Source organism: Leptodactylus fuscus, chromosome 9 (assembly GCF_031893055.1).
Source record: "Leptodactylus fuscus isolate aLepFus1 chromosome 9, aLepFus1.hap2, whole genome shotgun sequence".
Taxonomy (NCBI): domain Eukaryota; kingdom Metazoa; phylum Chordata; class Amphibia; order Anura; family Leptodactylidae; genus Leptodactylus; species Leptodactylus fuscus.
Genome location: NC_134273.1, coordinates 28,892,153 through 28,915,332, shown reverse-complemented (window position 1 = coordinate 28,915,332; position 23,180 = coordinate 28,892,153). Strand labels below are relative to the sequence as shown.

General features: G+C 42.6%; 1 protein-coding gene across 1 annotated transcript; it reads right to left on the bottom strand.

Moving 5' to 3' along the window:
- Window positions 1-1,011: 1,011 nt before the first annotated feature.
- Window positions 1,012-22,119, bottom strand: ARF4 (ARF GTPase 4). The gene is made up of 6 exons (XM_075287080.1): window positions 21,882-22,119; window positions 15,289-15,369; window positions 11,590-11,699; window positions 5,181-5,252; window positions 2,845-2,970; window positions 1,012-2,106 (listed from the first exon to the last, which is right to left on the bottom strand). The coding sequence occupies exons 1-6, from the start codon at window positions 21,946-21,948 to the stop codon at window positions 2,020-2,022; spliced, it is 543 nt and encodes a 180-aa protein (XP_075143181.1). The 5' UTR covers window positions 21,949-22,119; the 3' UTR covers window positions 1,012-2,019.
- Window positions 22,120-23,180: the final 1,061 nt, after the last annotated feature.

Genomic DNA, 23,180 nt, shown 5'->3' with positions numbered 1-23,180 from the left:
TTTCAGTGTCAGACTATAAATGGGGCAGCAGGACACAAGATTGACCACTGCACCATGCAGACTCCTCTTAGTCATCATTTTGCCCCCTGTTGCAGATTTTTCTGTGGTTTTTTGAGTCAAAGTCAGAAGTGGATTTAACAAAAGAGAAATGTTTAAGAATCTCCTTTCTATTTTTCATTCCTTTTCAATCCACTCCTGACTTTGGCTCCAAAAAAACCACAGCAAACCCTTTTGCTGTCCTAGACACTCTATGGTTCTATTCAGATCACTTTTATTTTTTAAAACATCTGTAAGGTAGTGTCTGCTCAAAATCTGTCACGGACATTAGGAGCGGACACTAGCTGTGTCTGTGACACCTGTCATTCATTTCAATGGACATCAGGTGCGTTCTTTTGCACTCCGTGCCCGTCCTTCCCTGTCCGCAAGTGAAGATGTCCGACTTCTCAAGCGGACAGAAGAACCCTACATGCAACGTACTTTTGTGCTTTGTTAAATGTCTTTATAAATGGCTGTACGTTCTCATACATTAAATTGATGAAGGGAAAAAAAAACCCACATGAATCTGAATAGAGGCCATGACTGCATGCAATTCCTAGCTATTAAAGGAGAAGTCTCATGGGAATTATAATTGCTCATATCACGTTAAAAGAATCACTATTCACCTCCTCAGATCCCTGATGCTCCAGTTTCAGTGCTACCTGGGTTCCCTCCTGGTCTCTACTTTTTGGTCCTTCTAACACAGGAGGTGCCCAAAGGCAGGTGACCATAGTAAGGCTTCTTTTAAAGTTTAACCCATTATGAACCAGTTTTACACCACCGATCAAGCCCTTTAATAACGGGGCAGGAGTTGAAATTTTACTAACTTCCTCCAGAGAATTCATTCAACCTGGACCTGGGGCTCCAAAGCTGGTTCTGGCCCCTAAGTAGCTGCCAGTGGAGGGTAGTGACTGGTTACAATCATGTGACCCATTATGATGCCAGTAATGTATAAATAAGCCATACAAAAACCACTTTATTTTTTGTTATTTTATTAGGAATAATTCTTAGTGGGGTATGAAGAAAACGTCAATTGTTCAGATTGAGGAATTCCAAAACAAAAACAAAAAAAATCTTTCATCATGAAGATATGTTCACCAATAAACAATAAAACATCAGCAGAACTATGGTACAATGGGCAAAAACAGTCAAAGCTGAAAGCAACATAAAAAAAAAATACCCTAAACTGAGACAATCTGCTGAGAAATAAAACAAGCCGGGGCTCCTTCGCTGCAGGCTCTCTCAGCTAAAGGCGTTATTGCAAACTTGCTCCAGCAAAGGCCTTTACCCACCAACCCTCATTGCAAAAGCAAAAGTTAGTCTTGGCTAACGTATGGTTAAAAGAAATGAGAATTGGTGTCGACTTAAATAGTGTTTTGTGTTCTCCGCTGATACGGGCAAATTTTTTTTAAAGAAAAAAATCAATTTTTTTGGCATGGATGAGAAATAAATAGATATGGAATGCTACGTTTTAATCCAGCAGAAAGTCTAAGGAATGACAAGTGGGAGGAGAAGATGAAGGGGTGGGGGTGGGGACACTTCTTCAAAAAACATCAGTAAAGCAAGAATTCGGCAAAGTGTGCAATAATTAAAACAGCCCGACTTTACATAGGAGAGCTGCAACCGACATTGTAAGTGTTTGTCTCGAGGTGGGGAGGGGGCATTACAAGGGAAAGGGGGAGGGGAAGCAGTCAAATCTATAGCATCACAATAATTATTTCCAGGCATGTAAAGGATAAGTAAAACCAGAAAAAACACTTTCACATAAGGGAGAATTTATTATTTTCTGCTTTATGTCTAGCCACATTGCTCTGAAAGCAATATGAAAAACTCGGTAAAATAACCGGCAACAAAAGAATCTGGAAACTTTTTGAGTGTTTGCTGCCCCCATTCCATTTCTTGATACCATTTTAGAACTAGTTTGGATGTTACGCGCCTAGACCACTTCTATTCATTGTGTCCTCTGCTGAACGCCGCACCTTCTTAATGCTTGGAGAGCTCGCTCGATAGCCAGTCCAGGCCTTCGTACAGACCGGTGCCCTGAGTTGCGCATGTTGCTTGCACGTACCACTAAAAAGGAAAAAGAGAAGAAATGAGACAAAAATGTATCTAGAAGTATCTATACAAAGAGTACTCAACTGGCAAAACCACTGTCTAGACACCCGCCTCCTCCTCGCCCCTTCATAGTGACAGCGGTAAGGAGAGAGACTTATCCCTGCCGCTTCTGTGCAAATGGGATAGCAGTTTAGTACAGGGATCGGCAATACCCCCTTGTTACCTACACAGCAGTGCATGTAGGCAGCAGGGACCACTGCTGATCTCTGCTCTGCCACTGCTGTGCTATATCTGTGCAAAGGGGACAGTGATTGGGAGATCAGTCTCTCCCCCCCCCCCCCAAACCAATGTCCCTGTCATTATGTAACAAGTAGGGAGTTTTCTGCAGCCCCAAAATACTATGCTCAGATACTATGGGGGCATTATTCAGAGTGTGGTGCACTGATAAGGTGTTAAACTGTGTGGGGGCACCAACTGGGGATCATTATACCATGTGGGGTACACTGAAGTAGCATATAATGTATGGTGGCACTACATGGCATTATACTACGTAGGGGCACCAAGAGGGCTCATCACTATGTTACACAAGATATAGCGCTACAACTATATTGGGGTGGGTTTAGTGGGGGAATCTTAACCTATGTAATACTAGTCACATTCAGCTTGGACCTTTGCAGGATAGTGAACCTTTACTAAAAGTAGTTAAGTACCCCTGGATTTATACAATGGATGCTGCAAGAGCAATATACTCACAGTCCTCTGGCGGAGAATCTGCAGCCCCAGCTTGTCTGTCATCTCGCTGATGGCCATAGCGTTGGGCAAATCTTGTTTGTTGGCAAAGACCAGCAACACGGCATCCCTCAGTTCATCTTCTTGGAGCTGAAAATAAATGAAGTCCTCTATGAGTTGGCCTTGTATCACGACTTTAGATTGTAAAAACGGAGCAGATAGAATTAAATATGTCCAGAATTGCAGGATCGTCCTATAAGACACCCCCACACTACAGAGCTGTTGCTGGAATATTATGTACCAGTCACTGACAAGGCCATATGTTACAGCAATATTGCTTAGAGCCGTCTCCTCTCCTGACATGATATTTTTAGTAAATATTCGCATGCCCTAAAACACGTTCAGGAGCTCCTTTCGCTAGGATGTTGCTTTATGCTTCCCTCTGTTCTCCTGGTAATGTATATTGGGAACGGGGTGTCTCCCTATATATTGAGAGGACAGTGTCCGACTGTATCGGGACAGACGACTGATCATGCCAGCTGAATTTACGCATTTCCAGAAGTAATAACATGAATTACAAAGACAAATCTGCAAACTGTAAAGATTTATTTTCCATGGGAGTTAGGGAAAGAGTTTTGAATATGCTGAAAACAAGCGTCCGATGTTGAATTTTCCAACAAGGACACTCCCTTTAAAAAGGAACCTGTCACAGAGATTTGAAACACCAAACCACCCAATGGTCTTTATGGACTGGGGTTTAGTGTTCCAAATCTCCATGTTGTAAAGTCAGACTACAGGTGAATGTGCTGTGAAGATGTGGTGTATGATCACAAAGACTGCGCAGGCTCTGGACTCATCTCTCAGTTTGTGTTTTGGAAAGGGGAGGGGGGTTGTGGGCAATTTGGGACACTAAACCCCCGTCCATAAGGACCTTTAAATGGATTCTATCATTGGATACCCTTTCTTTCTGACGAACATGTCGGAAAAGCCTTAAGAGAAGCTATTCATCTCCTACCTTTAGATGTCTTCTCTGCCCGCTGTTCGGTTAAAATCCCGTTTTCTTCCGGTATGCAAATGAGTTCTCTCGCAGCACTGGGGGAGTCCCCAATGCTGCGAGAGAAATCTCCAGCACCGCCTCCATCTTCTTCTGGAACGCCCTCTCTCGCTGTGTCTTCTTTCGTCCTGAGTTCCAACCTCTAGGCATGCGCAGTCGGCTCTGCCATCGGGCCTCGGGCAGAGACGACTGTGCATGCCCGTGGCCACAAGAAAACGGCCGCTTACACAGTAAACTGTGTAAGCGGCCATTTTCTTGTGGCTGCTTACACAGTAAGTTGGTGTAAGCAGCCATTTTCAGGGAGAAGATAGAGGCAGCGCTGGAGGAAAGCGGTCCTTCAAAATTCACAACTCCATATAGCCAGTCATTAGACTGTTTCCCTTTAGTAACCCCCCTCCTTGCAACTAACTCCTTAAACAGCTTTAGCCTAAACACAAAGCCATAACCTCACTATTCTGAATGGTCCACTCACAAATTACTTAACTTTACTGGTAATTTATATCATTATCTGCCTGTTCATCTTATTAGGCCAGCCCCCTGACTTCAATAGACTTTGTACTCTAACATCAGATCTCTTGCATTTGCTTCCATTCCTTCAGGTATGGAAAGAAATAAAATACTGAAGGGACCTATACTGCCCTCCCCAACATTAAAAGGGTCAATCAAGAGCCCATGTGTTTTGGATATGGATTACCTGGGTCATAACCATCATATTGGTGGGAGTCTGACACCCAGGCCATGCACCAGTCCTCTACCAGAAGCATACAGAGTTCAGGAGAGCCATATACTATACCAGCAGCGCTCTCATTCATCTGTATAGGAGAAGAGCTGCTTCCACCCATAGACACACTATGCAGATTCCGGCAGCCGATCTGTGCAGGGTCTTATCCAAAATACTTGGGATCTTGACAACCCCTTTAAAGTAAATGAAGGCTGATACTAAGAGACCTTCCATTTGTGTCTGTCATAAGGAAAAGCTTCTCTTTCAGTTTTTCCAATCCTCTGATAGACCAGAAAAGAAAATGACTGTAGTGTGAACAGGCTCTTAGATACACAGAACCACAGTTAGGCTAGGTTTCACATTGCACATCTAACAGCAGCCTGGAACGTCAAAAAATTTTTAATAGACGTGTTTTGCCTTCATTTAAAAAACCGTAAACTGCACGGTGTGAACCCAGCCTTCTTTGTAGACCCATAAATTATTCCAAGAAATAGACTTGTCTCAAGAAGAAAACCAAAGAATTACTGGAAGATAAAGAATGGGGCAGAAACGATTTTCCAATCCCATTCCACTCATTTTACTTACCATCTTCTGTAATTCCTCTGCAGCTTCCTGGATTCGCTCTCTGTCATTACTGTCTACAACAAAAATGAGGCCCTAGAAGAGAAAGAACGATATTGAAATGCATCAGCCATCACTATGAGGCTAAATGTGGAAAAGCAGACATGTTATAGCAAAATTTTGGCAGCTGCGACCTGTCCCCTTCCCTAAGGCCTCATATGGCACACGACCGTACTTTTTACGGTAAAAGATCAAAATACAGGCACATTAATTCCTATGAGCCCATACACTGCCAAGTAGACAGCGCTCTGCTAAGCCCTGCCTGCTCATCCAAGAATATTCTCTGGTTTATAAGTTCCTTCTTTCCTGTAAATTACACCGACTGTAAGGAGTCAGGACAGGAGAAAAACATACTATGCATGTACTAGCAGCCAAACATCTATAGGATCACTGACCCCTGAATGTTAATTTTATATATAAATTATATCAGACTGTAGCTCAGCCCCAATCCTACTAATATTATAAATATGAAAGTTTGTGTGTTTGGATGTTTGTGAGTTTGGATGTTTGTTCCTCAATCACGCTAAACCGCCTGGACGGATATGCGTGCAATTTTCCACAAACATAGTTTTCCCTCAGGATTGAGTCACAGGCTACTTTTGGTGCCACTAAACAACATGGCTTCCTAGTAGGAGACTCACAAAAGCAGGATTCCTAGCCCCAGCTATACACTCACCGGCCACTTTATTAGGTACACCATGCTAGTAACGGGTTGGACCCCCTTTTGCCTTCAGAACTGCCTCAATTCTTCGTGGCATAGATTCAACAAGGTGCTGGAAGCATTCCTCAGAGATTTTGGTCCATATTGACATGATGGCATCACACAGTTGCCGCAGATTTGTCGGCTGCACATCCATGATGCGAATCTCCCGTTCCACCACATCCCAAAGATGCTCTATTGGATTGAGATCTGGTGACTGTGGAGGCCATTGGAGTACAGTGAACTCATTGTCATGTTCAAGAAACCAGTCTGAGATGATTCCAGCTTTATGACATGGCGCATTATCCTGCTGAAAGTAGCCATCAGATGTTGGGTACATTGTGGTCATAAAGGGATGGACATGGTCAGCAACAATACTCAGGTAGGCTTTGGCGTTGCAACGATGCTCAATTGGTAGCAAGGGGCCCAAAGAGTGCCAAGAAAATATTCCCCACACCATGACACCACCAGCCTGAACCATTGATACAAGGCAGGATGGATCCATGCTTTCATGTTGTTGACGCCAAATTCTGACCCTACCATCCGAATGTCGCAGCAGAAATCGAGACTCATCAGACCAGGCAACGTTTTTCCAATCTTCAATTGTCCAATTTCGATGAGCTTGTGCAAATTGTAGCCTCAGTTTCCTGTTCTTAGCTGAAAGGAGTGGCACCCGGTGTGGTCTTCTGCTGCTGTAGCCCATCTGCCTCAAAGTTCGACGTACTGTGCGTTCAGAGATGCTCTTCTGGCTACCTTGGTTGTAACGGGTGGCTATTTAAGTCACTGTTGCCTTTCTATCAGCTCGAACCAGTCTGGCCATTCTCCTCTGACCTCTGGCATCAACAACGCATTTCCGCCCACAGAACTGCCGCTCACTGGATGTTTTTTCTTTTTCGGACCATTCTCTGTAAACCCTAGAGATGGTTGTGCGTGAAAATCCCAGTAGATCAGCAGTTTCTGAAATACTCAGACCAGCCCTTCTGGCACCAACAACCATGCCACGTTCAAAGGCACTCAAATCACCTTTCTTCCCAATACTGATGCTCGGTTTGAACTGCAGGAGATTGTCTTGACCATGTCTACATGCCTAAATGCACTGAGTTGCCGCCATGTGATTGGCTGATTAGAAATTAAGTGTTAACGAGCAGTTGGACAGGTGTACCTAATAAAGTGGCCGGTGAGTGTAGACTCACACACACTGCCTGGCATTTCCTGCCTCAACCTGCCTGCACACTCCTTACTGTCACCTCAGGAGTAGCCCTCACTCTACTCACTCACATTTACATATACATGAGTCCCCCTGCGAACTTCCGGTTGGCACATGCGCAATGGAAGGGCGGCAAGAAGACTTCCTGTTCCTTAGTGAATTAACCAGGGCTGGGTATGTACTTCAGGGTATGGTCCTCGGGGTACGACGAGCCTGCTGCAGAACCTCATTTTCTGAATGCTATACAGTGTATAGCATTCGGCAAATGAAGGCTGATTGTGTAGCAGGCTCGTCCTTGCTACGAGCAGGTAAGTATGCTGTTACCAGTTGACTTTTTCTCATTGAAATGAATAGACCAGCGTTGATTGGCCAGTTGCCAGTGATTTGGCCAATCAACGCTGGTTCTGCCAGAGGCTCGTCTGAGGAGGCGGAGTCTAACATCGGACTATTCATTCCAATGAGAAAAACTCTTGCCTGCCCGTGGCAAGGACGTGCCTGCTGCAGAATCAGTGTTCATTTGCCGAATGCTATACATATATATAGCATTCGGCAAATAAATATATATACTGTATAGCATTTAGCAAATGAGGTTCTGCAGCAGGCTCGTCGTAACCACGAAACAGTATGCCTATACCCCTGCTAGACATGGCAAACTCTCAAAACCGGAAAGAGATCTTCGACCGGAAATAGGAAGGGCGGGACTTAATCCTTTGTTATTGTTGTCAAAGGGGGACTCATGTATAGCTTTCCACTATATAACACATCACATTGTCTGTATCACTACATACACAATACAACACATCACATTGTAATTACATGTATCTCCCCTATATACAGTGCCTGATACATATATACTCCTGTACACAGGCTGTATATACTATATAATTACATGTATCTCCTATCACTGCTATATACAGTACCTGATACATATATACTCCTGTACACAGACTGTATATACTATATATTACATGTATCTCCTATCACTGCTATATACAGTACCTGATACATATATACCCCTGTACACAGGCTGTATATACTATATAATTACATGTATCTCCTATCACTGCTATATACAGTACCTGATACATATATACTCCTGTACACAGACTGTATATACTATATAATTACATGTATCACCTATCACTGCTATATACAGTGCCTGATACATATATACTTCTGTACACAGGCTGTATATACTATATATTACATGTATTACCTATCACTGCTATATACAGTGCCTGATACATATATACTCCTGTACACAGGCTGTATATACTATATAACTACATGTATCTCCTATCACTGCTATATACAGTACCTGATACATATATATCCCTGTACACAGACTGTATATACTATATATTACATGTATCTCCTATCACTGCTATATACAGTACCTGATACATATATACCCCTGTACACAGGCTGTATATACTATATAATTACATGTATCTCCTATCACTGCTATATACAGTACCTGATACATATATACTCCTGTACACAGACTGTATATACTATATAATTACATGTATCACCTATCACTGCTATATACAGTGCCTGATACATATATACTTCTGTACACAGGCTGTATATACTATATATTACATGTATTACCTATCACTGCTATATACAGTGCCTGATACATATATACTCCTGTACACAGGCTGTATATACTATATAACTACATGTATCTCCTATCACTGCTATATACAGTACCTGATACATATATATCCCTGTACACAGACTGTATATACTATATATTACATGTATCTCCTATCACTGCTATATACAGTACCTGATACATATATACCCCTGTACACAGGCTGTATATACTATATAATTACATGTATCTCCTATCACTGCTATATACAGTACCTGATACATATATACTCCTGTACACAGACTGTATATACTATATAATTACATGTATCACCTATCACTGCTATATACAGTGCCTGATACATATATACTTCTGTACACAGGCTGTATATACTATATATTACATGTATTACCTATCACTGCTATATACAGTGCCTGATACATATATACTTCTGTACACAGGCTGTATATACTATATATTACATGTATTACCTATCACTGCTATATACAGTGCCTGATACATATATACTCCTGTACACAGGCTGTATATACTATATAACTACATGTATCTCCTATCACTGCTATATACAGTACCTGATACATATATATCCCTGTACACAGACTGTATATACTATATATTACATGTATCTCCTATCACTGCTATATACAGTACCTGATACATATATACCCCTGTACACAGGCTGTATATACTATATAATTACATGTATCTCCTATCACTGCTATATACAGTACCTGATACATATATACTCCTGTACACAGACTGTATATACTATATAATTACATGTATCACCTATCACTGCTATATACAGTGCCTGATACATATATACTTCTGTACACAGGCTGTATATACTATATATTACATGTATTACCTATCACTGCTATATACAGTGCCTGATACATATATACTCCTGTACACAGGCTGTATATACTATATAACTACATGTATCTCCTATCACTGCTATATACAGTACCTGATACATATATATCCCTGTACACAGACTGTATATACTATATATTACATGTATCTCCTATCACTGCTATATACAGTACCTGATACATATATACCCCTGTACACAGGCTGTATATACTATATAATTACATGTATCTCCTATCACTGCTATATACAGTACCTGATACATATATACTCCTGTACACAGACTGTATATACTATATAATTACATGTATCACCTATCACTGCTATATACAGTGCCTGATACATATATACTTCTGTACACAGGCTGTATATACTATATATTACATGTATTACCTATCACTGCTATATACAGTGCCTGATACATATATACTCCTGTACACAGGCTGTATATACTATATAACTACATGTATCTCCTATCACTGCTATATACAGTACCTGATACATATATATCCCTGTACACAGACTGTATATACTATATAATTACATGCATCTCCTATCACTGCTATATACAGTACCTGATACATATATACTCCTGTACACAGGCTGTATATACTATATATTACATGTATTACCTATCACTGCTATATACAGTGCCTGATACATATATACTCCTGTACACAGGCTGTATATACTATATAACTACATGTATCTCCTATCACTGCTATATACAGTACCTGATACATATATACCCCTGTACACAGGCTGTATATACTATATAATTACATGTATCTCCTATCACTGCTATATACAGTACCTGATACATATATACCCCTGTACACAGACTGTATATACTATATAATTACATGTATCACCTATCACTGCTATATACAGTGCCTGATACATATATACTCCTGTACACAGGCTGTATATACTATATAACTACATGTATCTCCTATCACTGCTATATACAGTACCTGATACATATATATCCCTGTACACAGACTGTATATACTATATAATTACATGCATCTCCTATCACTGCTATATACAGTGCCTGATACATATATACTCCTGTACACAGGCTGTATATACTATATAATTACATGTATTACCTATCACTGCTATATACAGTACCTGATACATATATACTCCTGTACACAGGCTGTATATACTATATATTACATGTTTCTCATATCACTGCTATATACAGTACCTGATACATATATACTCCTGTACACAGGCTGTATAACACATCACATTGTCTGTATCACAACATACACAATATAACACATCAAATCACATTTGCTAGCCCACCAAACTTTTTAAAGCACTTTTACAGTTTCACACGTCTGTGTCCACCCAATTCTCAAATCACCGCAGACGAAGTCGCGGGTAAAAGCTAGTTACTAATATTTGTCCCCTCACACTGGGCAAAACACAGAGACTGCCAGTAGCTCAGCAGATTCATAACTAAATGGCAGACACAATCCTAAAGATAGTAAAGGGTTAAAGGGGCTTTCAGGGCTAAAAAATATTAATGACCTATCCTAAGGACAGGTTATCAATATCTTATCAGGTGGGATCTGACACCCAGCACCCCTACTGATCAATACAGAGAATGGAGCAGGAAGGAGACAGCGCTGTACTGCATGTAGTGGTCAGACCAGGTTACTGCAGATCAGCTGCCAATCACTTGAATGGGAGTGGATTTGGTTCAGTCACTACAATGGTGATCGCCCTCTGCTTCCTGCCACAAGCTGCTCCATGGTGTTTCCAGATATTGAACCCCCAACAATCTAATACTGGTGACCTTCCTTAGGACATGTCATTAGTAGTTTTAGCTCAGAATACCATACCCCTTTAACACATCATATGTCACGATTATAACACAATGCGATATCCTGAACGTGTCACTTATAATGTGATTACAGAAGCCATTACGGCCGTGTGATCAGAGCCGTATATACTCTACCTGTGTATTCTGGAAATAATGCCTCCAAAGGGGTCTGATTTTGTCCTGGCCACCAACATCCCAGACGGTGAAGCAGATGTTTTTGTATTCTACAGTTTCCACATTAAAACCTATAAAACACAATTATATATAAGATGCAAGGTAAGAAATGAACCTGTAATTTAACCCCAAATTCATGGAATTAACCCCCCCCCCCTTCCTTCAGGGATGTCCTTGAAGGTAATTATTAGGTACTGTAGAAATGTGCAGCAATGACAGCCCTTACTTTCTATAGGACTGCCAAGTACAGAGCTCCATCAGTCCCATAGAGATGAAGGACGCATGCTTGTCTGACCACCACTCTTCTGACCCCAATCCTTGATTTGAGGGGATCCCAATGGTTGAGCCCCAACACTCAGCCAGTGATACCCCATCCTATGGAGAAGGCTTTATTGCGTCTTGTCAGTTCCCTAGCCATGTTTATAACAGCTAGCACACACCCATTATTTTCAATGGCCCCATACACACCCCCATGTACCATCATGGGTCCATATACATGGCCATAAGAAAGACTCCGGATGATTACTTCTGGCTCATTGATGATGGGTCCATGGAGCGAACGTACAGCACACACCTCAGACCTGCACATGTTCATCTGACTTAGAAATACTTTAACACGTTCCACATTTCCCTAATATATTTTATCCATTTCTCACTGTTTAAGATTCTACAATTCAGCGCCTGGTATACGGACTAGATCTCCCATCATGCCTTGGGCTGCTCAGTACATGGCAGCATACGCTGGGCCGTGTAGGAAGGGGGGGGGGGGGGGGGAGAGATCTCTTCAGTACAGTCACCCAGGGGGCTTATTAAAGCAGCGTTATTATGCAAAGTGCTGTTACTTGTTTCAGCTTTACATTTCTGCAATTAATCTCCTGCCCTCCTATTGATTTGCTAGGTCATAGATTACAAAGAATCTTCTACAGCCCTGGATTACACACTTGCCTCACAAATGCCAATTGTACTCTTCAGATAGTCTCTTTGTAGGGCACTAATATTTAGATTAGGGTCTGCTTTTTCTTCGGAAACAGCACCACTCTCTCTTTACAGGTTGTGTTTGGTATTGCACATTCACACTGCATGCTTGCAGTGGGTTAGCAAGTGTAAATGTAAATATATATATATATATATATATATATATATATATATATATATAAATATTTTATTTCTCCGCTCCCAGAGCCATATGAGCACTTAATCTCTGCGGGACAAATTTTTCTTCATGGTGCCACCATAAATTACTCTGTATAATGCACTGGGAAGCTGAAAAAAATTCAGAATGGGGTGAATTTGAAGAAAAAATGCATTTCTGTAACTTTCTTACGGGCTTCAGTTTTACGGTGTTCACTGTGCAGCCAAACTGACATGTCACCTGTATTCTGTGTTTCGGCACGATTCCAGGGATACCAAATTTAAATGGTTTTATTTACTTTTTTTTTTTTTTCTTAAATGTAGATTGTGAGCCCCACATAGGGCTCACAATGTACATTTTTCCCTATCAGTATGACTTTGGAATATGGGATGGAAATCCATGCAAACACAGGGAGCACATACAAACTCCTTGCAGATGGTTTTATGCCCTTGGCGGGATTTGAACACCAGGACCCCAGCGCTGCAAGGCTGCAGTGCTAACCACTGAACCACCGTATGGCCCCTTATTTACATTTTAACCCCTTAAAAAAAAAAATCCAAAACAGTGTTAAATTTTTTTTCTAAAAGTCGCCATATTCTGACAGCCGTAACTTTTTTATACTTCCATGTACGGGGATGCATAGGGCGTCTTTTTTTGCGGGGCCGGGTGTACTTTTTAGTTCTACCATTTTCGGGAAATGCTTTTGCTTCGATCACTTTTTATTCAAATTTTTATCAGAATTAAAAACAGTGAAAAAACGGCGGTTTGTCACTTTTGACTATTTTTCCTGCTACGGCGTTTACCGTACAGGAAAAATATTTTTATAGATTTGTAGAGCGGGCAATTTCGGACACAGGGATACCTAACATGTATGTGTTTCACAGTATTTAACTACTTTTATATGTGTTCTAGGGAAAGGGGGGGTGATTTGAATTTTTAATACTTAAAAATGAAAAAATGTATACATTTTTTTTTTTATTTTTAAATTTGTTTGCATTTATTAGACCCCCTAGGGGTCTTGAATGCCAGGGGGTCTGATCACTAATGCAATGCATGACAATGCTAATGCATTGAAAAAAAAATCATCATTTCTTTTGCAGGCTGAATAGACCAGCCTGCAAAAGGAAATCACTGCAGACAAGCTGGAGAGCCTTTTACAAGGCTCCGGTCTGTCATGGAAATGTGACGTCTGCCCTGGAGATTGCTCCAGGCGCCGGCGATCACCGGCAAAATGGCGGCACCCATGCACCGCCGGGAAAATGGCGCCTTTGACCACTGCGCCGGAGGGGTTAAAAACTATGGCGGCCACCATAGTAAAACACCTGACATGTGTTGTACTAGTACGGCGGATGTCGGAAAGGGGTTAAACAAATCCCATCCACACACTGCCCAAAAACTCACAACGCAGAGAGTCTTGTGCTGCGGGGGTGAACTCACAGCATTGCAATTATTGCTGCATGATGGCCGGTGGGCAGCTACCAGGAACTACAGCGAAAACTACCCGGTTCCAAAACTTTAGTTTCTGCATCTAAAACCAGATAAAAATAGCCAATATGTCTTTACTAAAATCCAATCATTTATTTTATACAGCTTTATTGCAAATCTGTGTCTCCATGGTAACAGACAACAAATTCCATGTAGTCTGATACTGCATTCACACATTAGTCCCCTACATCGTGCGCAATCACAAAGCCGAGAACAGATGGAGTCTAACACGACTGAGGGATGAGATTACATTACTATGTTTGTCGTCTCTTCCCACGAAGATGAACTGGTCTGCACAGAGCTGCTGGTAAGGATCGGTAATTTATCAAAAAATAACCAAAACTTATAGTCAAGAAGATTTTGTTCGTGATGGATATTTTGGTTAGGTTATTAAACTATTACCGACGTTCCACTTGTAGTGTTGTTCGGACAGAACATGCCCAAACAGAACTGCTATTATATACTCTGAGGCCTAGGGGAGGTGAGCAAGTAAATTGTGTTACCTCCCAGACATAAGCATGACCTCAACCTCAGAAGAGGGCAGGGGAACATGCCGGAGCTAAGGGGAGGAGAGTAACGGTACGAACTAAACCGCTGTGTCAATCTTGTGAAGTTCACCCAACACGTCCTCACCTCCTGTAGACTGATTATAATGGGGGCAAATGGGCAATTACTTGCTGTAGGGCCCCAACTAGAACCAATTCTGTCATTATTATAATCCACCCCTGGTGGCAGTCTTAAAAATGGGCATACATTGCCTTTAAATAGTTGTGCAGACATGGATCTCCCTCTGTCAATGCATTACAGCTCACATTATATTTCACAGCTCCATTGAAAAATCAGCTACTTGTTATTGGAAACAGTCAACAAGTTTGTTGACAGACAAACCCCTGAAAGCTTAGCTGAGCTTCATACACCACAGTATACAGTGTATGGTGTAATAACTACCAGATTGTAAGTCACAAGAGGAAGCTGTGTGAATGCACTCACTATACCGGCAAGGAGGATGGAGATTTCAGCTCTGAAGCCATATATACACTCACCAATGGTAGGGATGGTTGTGACAATCTCTCCCAATTTCAGCTTGTACAGGATTGTTGTTTTACCGGCTGCATCAAGACCAACTGGAAATAAGAATACACATACATTAGTACATGCCAGCTATATACTAGACTATCAGGCGTATACCTACTACTCCAGTCATATATATATTGTACTATACAGTCTGTCACATAGCAAACACCAACACAATGGATAATAATGTTTGTACCCATTAAATAAACTACAACAGTGGAGTATAGTACACAGAACAGGTCGGACAAGTTCAGTCCATGGTCATGACTTCCCCTATTGTCTACGCTCAAACGGCAGCCATTTTGTTTGCAGAAATATAAACATAGTACAAGTTAATGACAGACCGAGGAGCGGCAGAGAGGACCCACTTTATTGGTTTGGTTGCCACATGCGAGTGTTTATATAAATCTGATCACTAGTCTTACGCACGTTCTATAGGGAAGACTTGGCGACATGCGGTTTCATCGCCAATCTTTATATCTACTGTGTTGGGAGACTGTACGACTCCTCTGCATGGGTTGTAAACTGGCGTAAGTGATCACACGGCAAGCTACAGCGTAAAGAAACATGGGCTGCGGAAAAAAAAAAAAAAGCTACAAGTTTTTGCATGAAAACCTGACTTGTGCAAATACTTTCATCTTTTTTATGCCTTGTAAACTGAATACATTGGCCCCACTGATTGGAGGGGCCCAGTAAGATTTCTGCACCACTGATCCTTTGTTTCTATGTACTGCATTGGCCCAGCTGTCAACTGAGCAGTAGTGTTCGCAGTCTTGGTCAGAGTTCCTAAACTGCCATGCGTTGGAAGCAGCAGAAGCCTTCCCTACCCCCCAGGGCCTGGTCACATTCCCACTTGTCCACTATCATTACACCCATGTTTCTATGGCAAATAAGCACTGCTAGAGGCATCAGCCTTTGGCTTGTCTGCCTCGCCCTGTGCCATTAACATAGCCAATACATTTTTTTTTTTTTTTAAAGCATGATTTAAGGGGTGCACCCTCACCAATCCCCCCCACTGCTCTCATGTCAACCCTACCTTGGTCCACCTGTCTCTGTTCACTTGCCCACTTGAGGATCCCCCCTCCCCTCGAACGGAATACTAAACGCATTAGAAAGCCGTTAGCTAAGAAACCACATGGACCCCATAGACTATAATGGGGTCCATGTAGTTTTCGCACAAAACATGTGGAAAGAAAATTGCTACTTGCAGCACTTTTCTTTCTGCATGATTTGTGTGAACACCAAACGGAAACCACACGGACCCCATTATAGTCTATGGAGTCTGTGTGGTTTCTTAGCTAACCGCTTTTTAAACAGGGTTTTTTTTTTTTTTAACTAAAGGGATCAAAACAATAGACTTGGACTGAGGAGTTAGTGTCGGGACTGGATTTGTGTGGAGTTACCATTTACGGCTTCAAAATAACCCTTGGCCAGCAACCTTTGGCTCTCCAGCTGCTGTGAAACTACAACTCCCAGCATGCCAGTTACTATGCACATCTTAGAACTCCCAGACAAGTGAATGGAGCATGCTGGGAGTTCTAGTTTGATAGTAGCCGGTGTGCCAGAGGTTGCTGACCCCTGCAATAGACCGACTGCAATTCTAACTCACGTGTGAGGTTCGGGGTGGATTAGATGCCCTTAGCTGGCTGTCTAAGTAAATACATGACAAGTCAATGATAACGGCAGAGTAAATGTCAGTAGTATAAGGTTTCCCATTTCCACTTAACAGAACAAACAATTTAGTCTGCTGTGACGATGCCGAGGAGGACACGTCAGACATGTGCAGCAACGAGCAAACAAAATAGGAAAACACGCCGCCAGCCGTAACGGCGGACACAAAACATAATGGACTGACCATTTACTGAACTACCAATAATGCTTTCCAACTACCGAGACAAATTAGTAATATACCAATATGTCAGCGGGATCACATTCAGAAATACACAAATATATCTATATATATATATATATACATACATCTATATATCTCTCTATATATATCTCTCTATATATATATATATATATATATATATATATATATATATATATATATATATATAGAGAGAAAATCTATTAGTGGTTGGTAGGCACTATTAGATCTCAATCCTCCTGAGTCACCTGCAGTTGCCACCACGGACCTTACAGTCTCCTGGAAGACTAATCTGCTCCATGAAAAAACAAAAACCTTTCAGCCATTTATTTGTAAACTGACCTACCAAAGGACCAGCACTGCTGACAGTCCGGTGCTAACAAGTGTCATGCTGCAGGCAACAGTCACAAGGAGCCAGATCAATTCTGCAAAGTGTACGTACAGCTACAAATCAGAGTGATGCAGATGGAGTCAACAGGATGGATCTACCTGCAGCAATGCCGTCATGGGCAATGCGGTCACAGGAGGGTTCAGACAGCACGTGATCAGATGTGCAGGCAGGAGGTGCACACATCAGCACAGGAGCATGTTACTTCCGTGCTGGTAGAAACACGTACACAGCCGGGCCCGAGTCTCCATTATACAGTCCTTCACATTCCTCAAATACCAGCGATTAATCAAGCAGGAGGAGGAACGGTGCCAAACCTGCCTGCCACATAGGGCACACTGACTACACCGCGCTGGGTACCACTGCTTGGACACGATTCCTGAAATTCAGTACAATCCGATGACTAGTCAATGGCTACTTGAAACCTACTGGAAAAAAATAAAAATAAAAAAAATGTGCGCACTAAGGCTACATTCACATGTGTGTTTTGGACACTGCCATAGTATTTGCCTGCAATCTCCGCACAGCTTTCTCGCCTGCCTATTATCGTCAATGGGGTCCATGGGCTACTAGGTGACTGCTATTATAGCAGGTAGTTGGACCATTCTAGTGTGAAAATAACATAATAAAGATGTGACAATTACATCCATGTCAGGGAAGGTCAGATGATTCAGGGGTCTCAAGATCTGATGTTTGATACCAGTCTTGGAGGAATGACATGCAACAGATCGATGAGACCTTCAGAGATAGTTAAGAAGCCCATAAACATCTCATGTGAAAGGAGTCGTCCTGATCTCCACTGACAGCAGATGTTGGGAGAGATAAGGACAGGACAAGTGGATTTCAATGACCGATCCTTTTGTTCTTCGGGATATTATCTGGCAGTGGCTTCCCAGCACTCTCCTCCAGAACACAAGCATACATGTGTATAGGGTAGAGATAGCAGCATGAGCCATTGGCAGACAGTGACCCCGTATGTAGGACTAGCTTTAGACTTGCTATACAAGAGAAAAGGGTCAGTTGAAAGCTACTTGACCCCAACCCTACAATAAAAGACAGTTATAACATGTAGAGAGAATATGTCCCTGCCAGACACCTCATCTACTACGAGAAAAAGTAGTGGGCAAGACTAAAGCCAACATACTCAATTCCTGCCATCTGACCATGTAAATATCACCGATCTTCAGATACACTAAAGATCTTTATTGTAAGATCAGCAATCTGCTGTGTGTGAATGCAACCACTTAATGTTTGTGCTCACTAAACAGATTCATCTTCCATCCATGGGGAAACAATCCTGGAGTAACCATAGACGTGAATAGAAAATTGGCTGAGCATGCCCACCAGTGCTACATTTCATTGGAGAACTTGTGTGTTCCTGTATTCTTTGTTAGCGGTCCCAGTGGACAGCTATTCCCAATACTATAGATAGGATATAAGTGTATATGGCTGGAAAACACCTGTAGGCCCCACGTTGTGGAAATGCAGCTTTTTTTTGTTGCAGGTTTTGCTCTGTTCTTTTGAGCCAAAACCAAGAATGGCTCCAAAAGGAATAGTAAATATATAGGAAGCTTCTTATACTTCTACCTTCAGCTCAATCCAAAATCTGCAACAAAAAAGCACCGTCTCAGACTAAGGTCCCGCATAGCAAGCTGCAGCCAAAAAGCGCTTCGGAAGAGACTGAGTCAGAAACAGCGCAGTTTTCTCTGCCTCTATTATACCTATACGGAACACAATGGTGTGAATTACAAAAACACAACAATTTTTTAAATAGTAGCCTTTCCGCTGCAGATTTTTTTCTGCGATGTGTGGATGGGATCAGCCAGAACTGTACTGCAGGTACCGTAAAACATTACAGCCAAATTGCAGCGTTTTCACGACATGAGGGCCCTTTACTTAAACTACCCACCTAGACTGGTGACCTACCATCTGACTACGACTACATTGCAGTAATAAAAATGAAAAGATGTTCATCCCCAACAATTTCTTAGTGTAAAGGCTCCTCCAATAAGCAGCGCTCTCCTTACCGTATACTAGATTGTCATGGGTAATTGGTATATAGAAGGACGCTTACACATATGGTTAACATCTGCTATATAGAAGTTTAAAATTCCCTGAACCTGCCATTAATACATGAAAGAATTGCTATAGGTTCAGGATACGATGTTGAGTCATCTTGTAAGAATTCTCCCAATTGCTCTTTAACAACCTGTTTCTTTTTAAGAACTAAATAAGTGTAAAGCGAGAAAATAAGTAGAAATCTCCATCAACTCTATCACTTCTAACACTGTATACAAGGAAACCCTTATAGAAAATTACACAGCGCCTCCTTCCACATCACTAAGGAGTCCCGGAACAGGAAGATAAGAGGATTGCATAATCTCACAAGACAACCAGGAGACCTCAGAGGTGCAGGTTTCGGACAAGACTCGAGTTCGGTCACACAGGTCAGGTCACGTCTGATGTGTCACATTCCTGAATAACAAAGGGGCTGACATGGGCCGGCCTGGAAGTGATGTGGACCTGTCAGTGGGTGGGAGATCCTATAGTGACAAGTAGGATTAAGGAGATCCTACAGTCCTCCCCTCCCCAGTTCCTACGTGTGAGCACAAATCATACAAGTGTCTGCCTAATGGGTAGTCTACGGCTGCAGATATATCTATACACTACATATAGAGAAGACATTTCATTTAACAGTCTGAAGCTTTTTTTAATAGCTTAGCCAGATGCACTATATTACCCATTAATGTGAACAGAGCCTAAAGTACCACCGATGCATTTAAGTACCATAACTATACAACCAGGAGGGAGGAAAGGTGTAAAGAGTTCCTGCTAAGAGTTTTATTTCCAAATATATAGAGACAGATTAGTGGCTACAAAGTATCCTTTGCGCTAGGGGACTCTGCATTAAATTGTGAAATGGGTCACGGCACCTGTGGGGGGCGCTGCAGAAAGAAACATTTGTTGGGTTCCGCCACAGATTACTCTTTAAAAAGTTTCATGAATAAAAATGGACAAAATTTCCAACAAAAGAGATTTGCTGGGAGACCTATGTCCTTTTGCTAGTAGTAGAGTGACACTGGATACACATAGAAGTACAATAGACATGTTATACTATGAATGAAACGAGGGAGTCTGGAGCTGCGGACATGCGTGCGCCAGAAATTCCTGTTCAGAGGTCTCTCCACTACATCTGGCTACTTCAGGATCTCACTAGGTTTTTGGATGAAAACGTTAACTAAGCTGTTATATGGGCTGATCCCGACTCTGGGTTACCTGCTTGGAGCCAGTACTGGGCACCCGAGCTGATCCGCCTCCCCTCTAGTGTTTCCTGGTATTATCTGTACTATAGGGAATATCTTACTATTACAGTGATGTAATCTTCCAGCCCTCACAGTACAGGTAACCAGGAGGGAGTAGGAAGAGACACTCTGCTACTGGGTCATGGGACTCAGAACCAAAACCAGCCTGAAAAACTGAGGTCCAGCCCAAGTAGACGCAGGGGCAGCGAGTGTTTAACCGTCCCTTTATGGTTCACCGTTTCTACATAATATCGGCCTCTTTAGCAGTACCGTATAGCACCCACTGAGCTGGCCGTGCCACATATAGGGTAGTCGATCTGGACCAACAAGTAATAAACAATATATAAGGTCCTTTAGGGATGGTTAAGAAGTGGTGGAGACGGACAAGTCATCGTTCGCCGCCGCCAGTGAGTTAAGGGAGAAATCGTTTAAACCAACAACGGCCCCTTTACAGATCAGCAGCTGAAAGTGGGGACAGATCCCAACACGTTACTGCTTATAGAAGACGCCACAACTTAAAGGGCAACTTACATGGCAACCCATAAGAATCCAAACTGGACGAGCACTTAGTTATTTCCACATAGTGAGGAAATGGACAAATGTATAGATTAAAGGGGTCTCTACAAGTCACCCCCCACCCCGCAATGATCATGGCTGGTGCCCTACAGTGATCAGCGAGTATCTGTAATTCAGGAGAGTGTAGCACGACCCCCTAATCTGTCACCCCCTATAGATACACCACTGAGGGTCCTAGGACCATACTGACAGGACTCCCTATAGAGCATCACATGGCACAAGTTACAGAGAATCCCTGAATGTCACAGATTACAATGAGCTGTAACCACTGAGAATTGGCTCCAAGTACAGGGCACACCTGAGGCCAGTGGCAGGGCCGGGGTCTATAGGCGCCTCAGTCACAGCACCCTCACACAGCTCCCCTGCCAGGCTAGGGCTCCCCCCAGGACACTGCTGCAGGCTCTGTCACAGGCCGGGCCCACTCACCCATCAAGATTCGCATCTGTTTCTTGCCGAACAGCCGGGAGAAGAGCGAGGAGATGGTGAGGCCCATGGTCGGGGTCGGTGCTCGGCGGCCGCTGTACTGCTCTGCTCAGTTGCCCGGCGGATACTCGTCTCTCTGCCACGTCACGCTCAGCCCCGGCAGCGCTTCCAACGCGGTCCAAATGACGTCACGAACGCCACATCCCGAACTGCACCGGAAGTGGGGGATGGGAGGGGCGCGGCCTTGACCACATGATCTAGACGGCTGACAGTGGGCGAGGCTTAAGACAAGGGCGCGGTTACCAAGAAACGTGTGAGCGAATGGGGAAGGTGACGCCTGCAGGATGTAAGGGGCGGGGTTAGGGAGACACCACCGCGCCCCTTCCAACGATACACTTTCCAGCCCGGCAGATTCCACTGCTATGTCTGTCTTCTGCACATGCGCCGTTTAGGCGCCTGCAATAATTTGTTGTAGGGTTATCTGAGCATGCGTGCTGGAATGGGCAAGGAAACTGATAAGGGAAAACCTTATTACACAGAGCAACCAATTACAGCACAGCTTTCATATTTCAAGAGCCCTATAAAAATGAAAGCTGAATTGTGATTGGTTGCTATGGTAAACAAGGTTTTTCTCAGTTTTTGAATCATTTTACATATGTAGTGACAATTATTACTGATAAAACGTGTAAAATGATGATTCCAGCCATAGAGTGAAAAAAAAAAAAGAGACACTTGGCAACCTCAGGTGAATGGGAATGAGCGCGCGCCCTAGCTGCTAAGGGGTGCACCTATATTTAGCAACATCCCCATTCTCCAGATCAGTGGAGGTCTCAGTGGTCAGATCTGTGCCGATCAGATATCTATTCTCTACCTATTGAGAGAAGATATATATTCTTTGTGACACTACACCTTTAAGGCGTATCCCAGCGAATCCCATCCATACATTGCAATAAAATACGCACATCGGATACCCTGCAATATGCAAAACCGTTGCGGTTTTGGAAATCGCAGCATGTCAATTATACCTATGGAAATACCAGCGGTTTCCCTATAGGTAGAATGGAAACAAAGTCTGCAGAGGATTCCTCTACGTGCTTTCTGTGAAAAGCGATATAGGATAAACAGAGATGCATTGCCGCCACGCTTTTTACTGTAGCGGTTTTATGGCTACGGCCACATTCATACCTGTGCTGCAGTCTCCATCCGAAACTGTGTCAGTTATAAAATGATACCCAATGTACCCCCATAGAGTCCATCAGGCTCCGCCTGTAGCCACTATTTTAGCAGTCCGCCTCTTGTTCT

Coding starts and splice junctions, on each gene's coding strand:
- ARF4 (XM_075287080.1), bottom strand. CDS start 21,948: ATGGGCCTCACCATCTCCTCGCTCTTCTCCCGGCTGTTCGGCAAGAAA. Junction 15,370..21,881: donor ACAGATGCGAATCTTGATGG/GTGAGTGGGCCC, acceptor TCTTATTTCCAG/TTGGTCTTGATGCAGCCGGT. Junction 5,253..11,589: donor ATTATTTCCAGAATACACAG/GTAGAGTATATA, acceptor TTTCTCTTCTAG/GGCCTCATTTTTGTTGTAGA.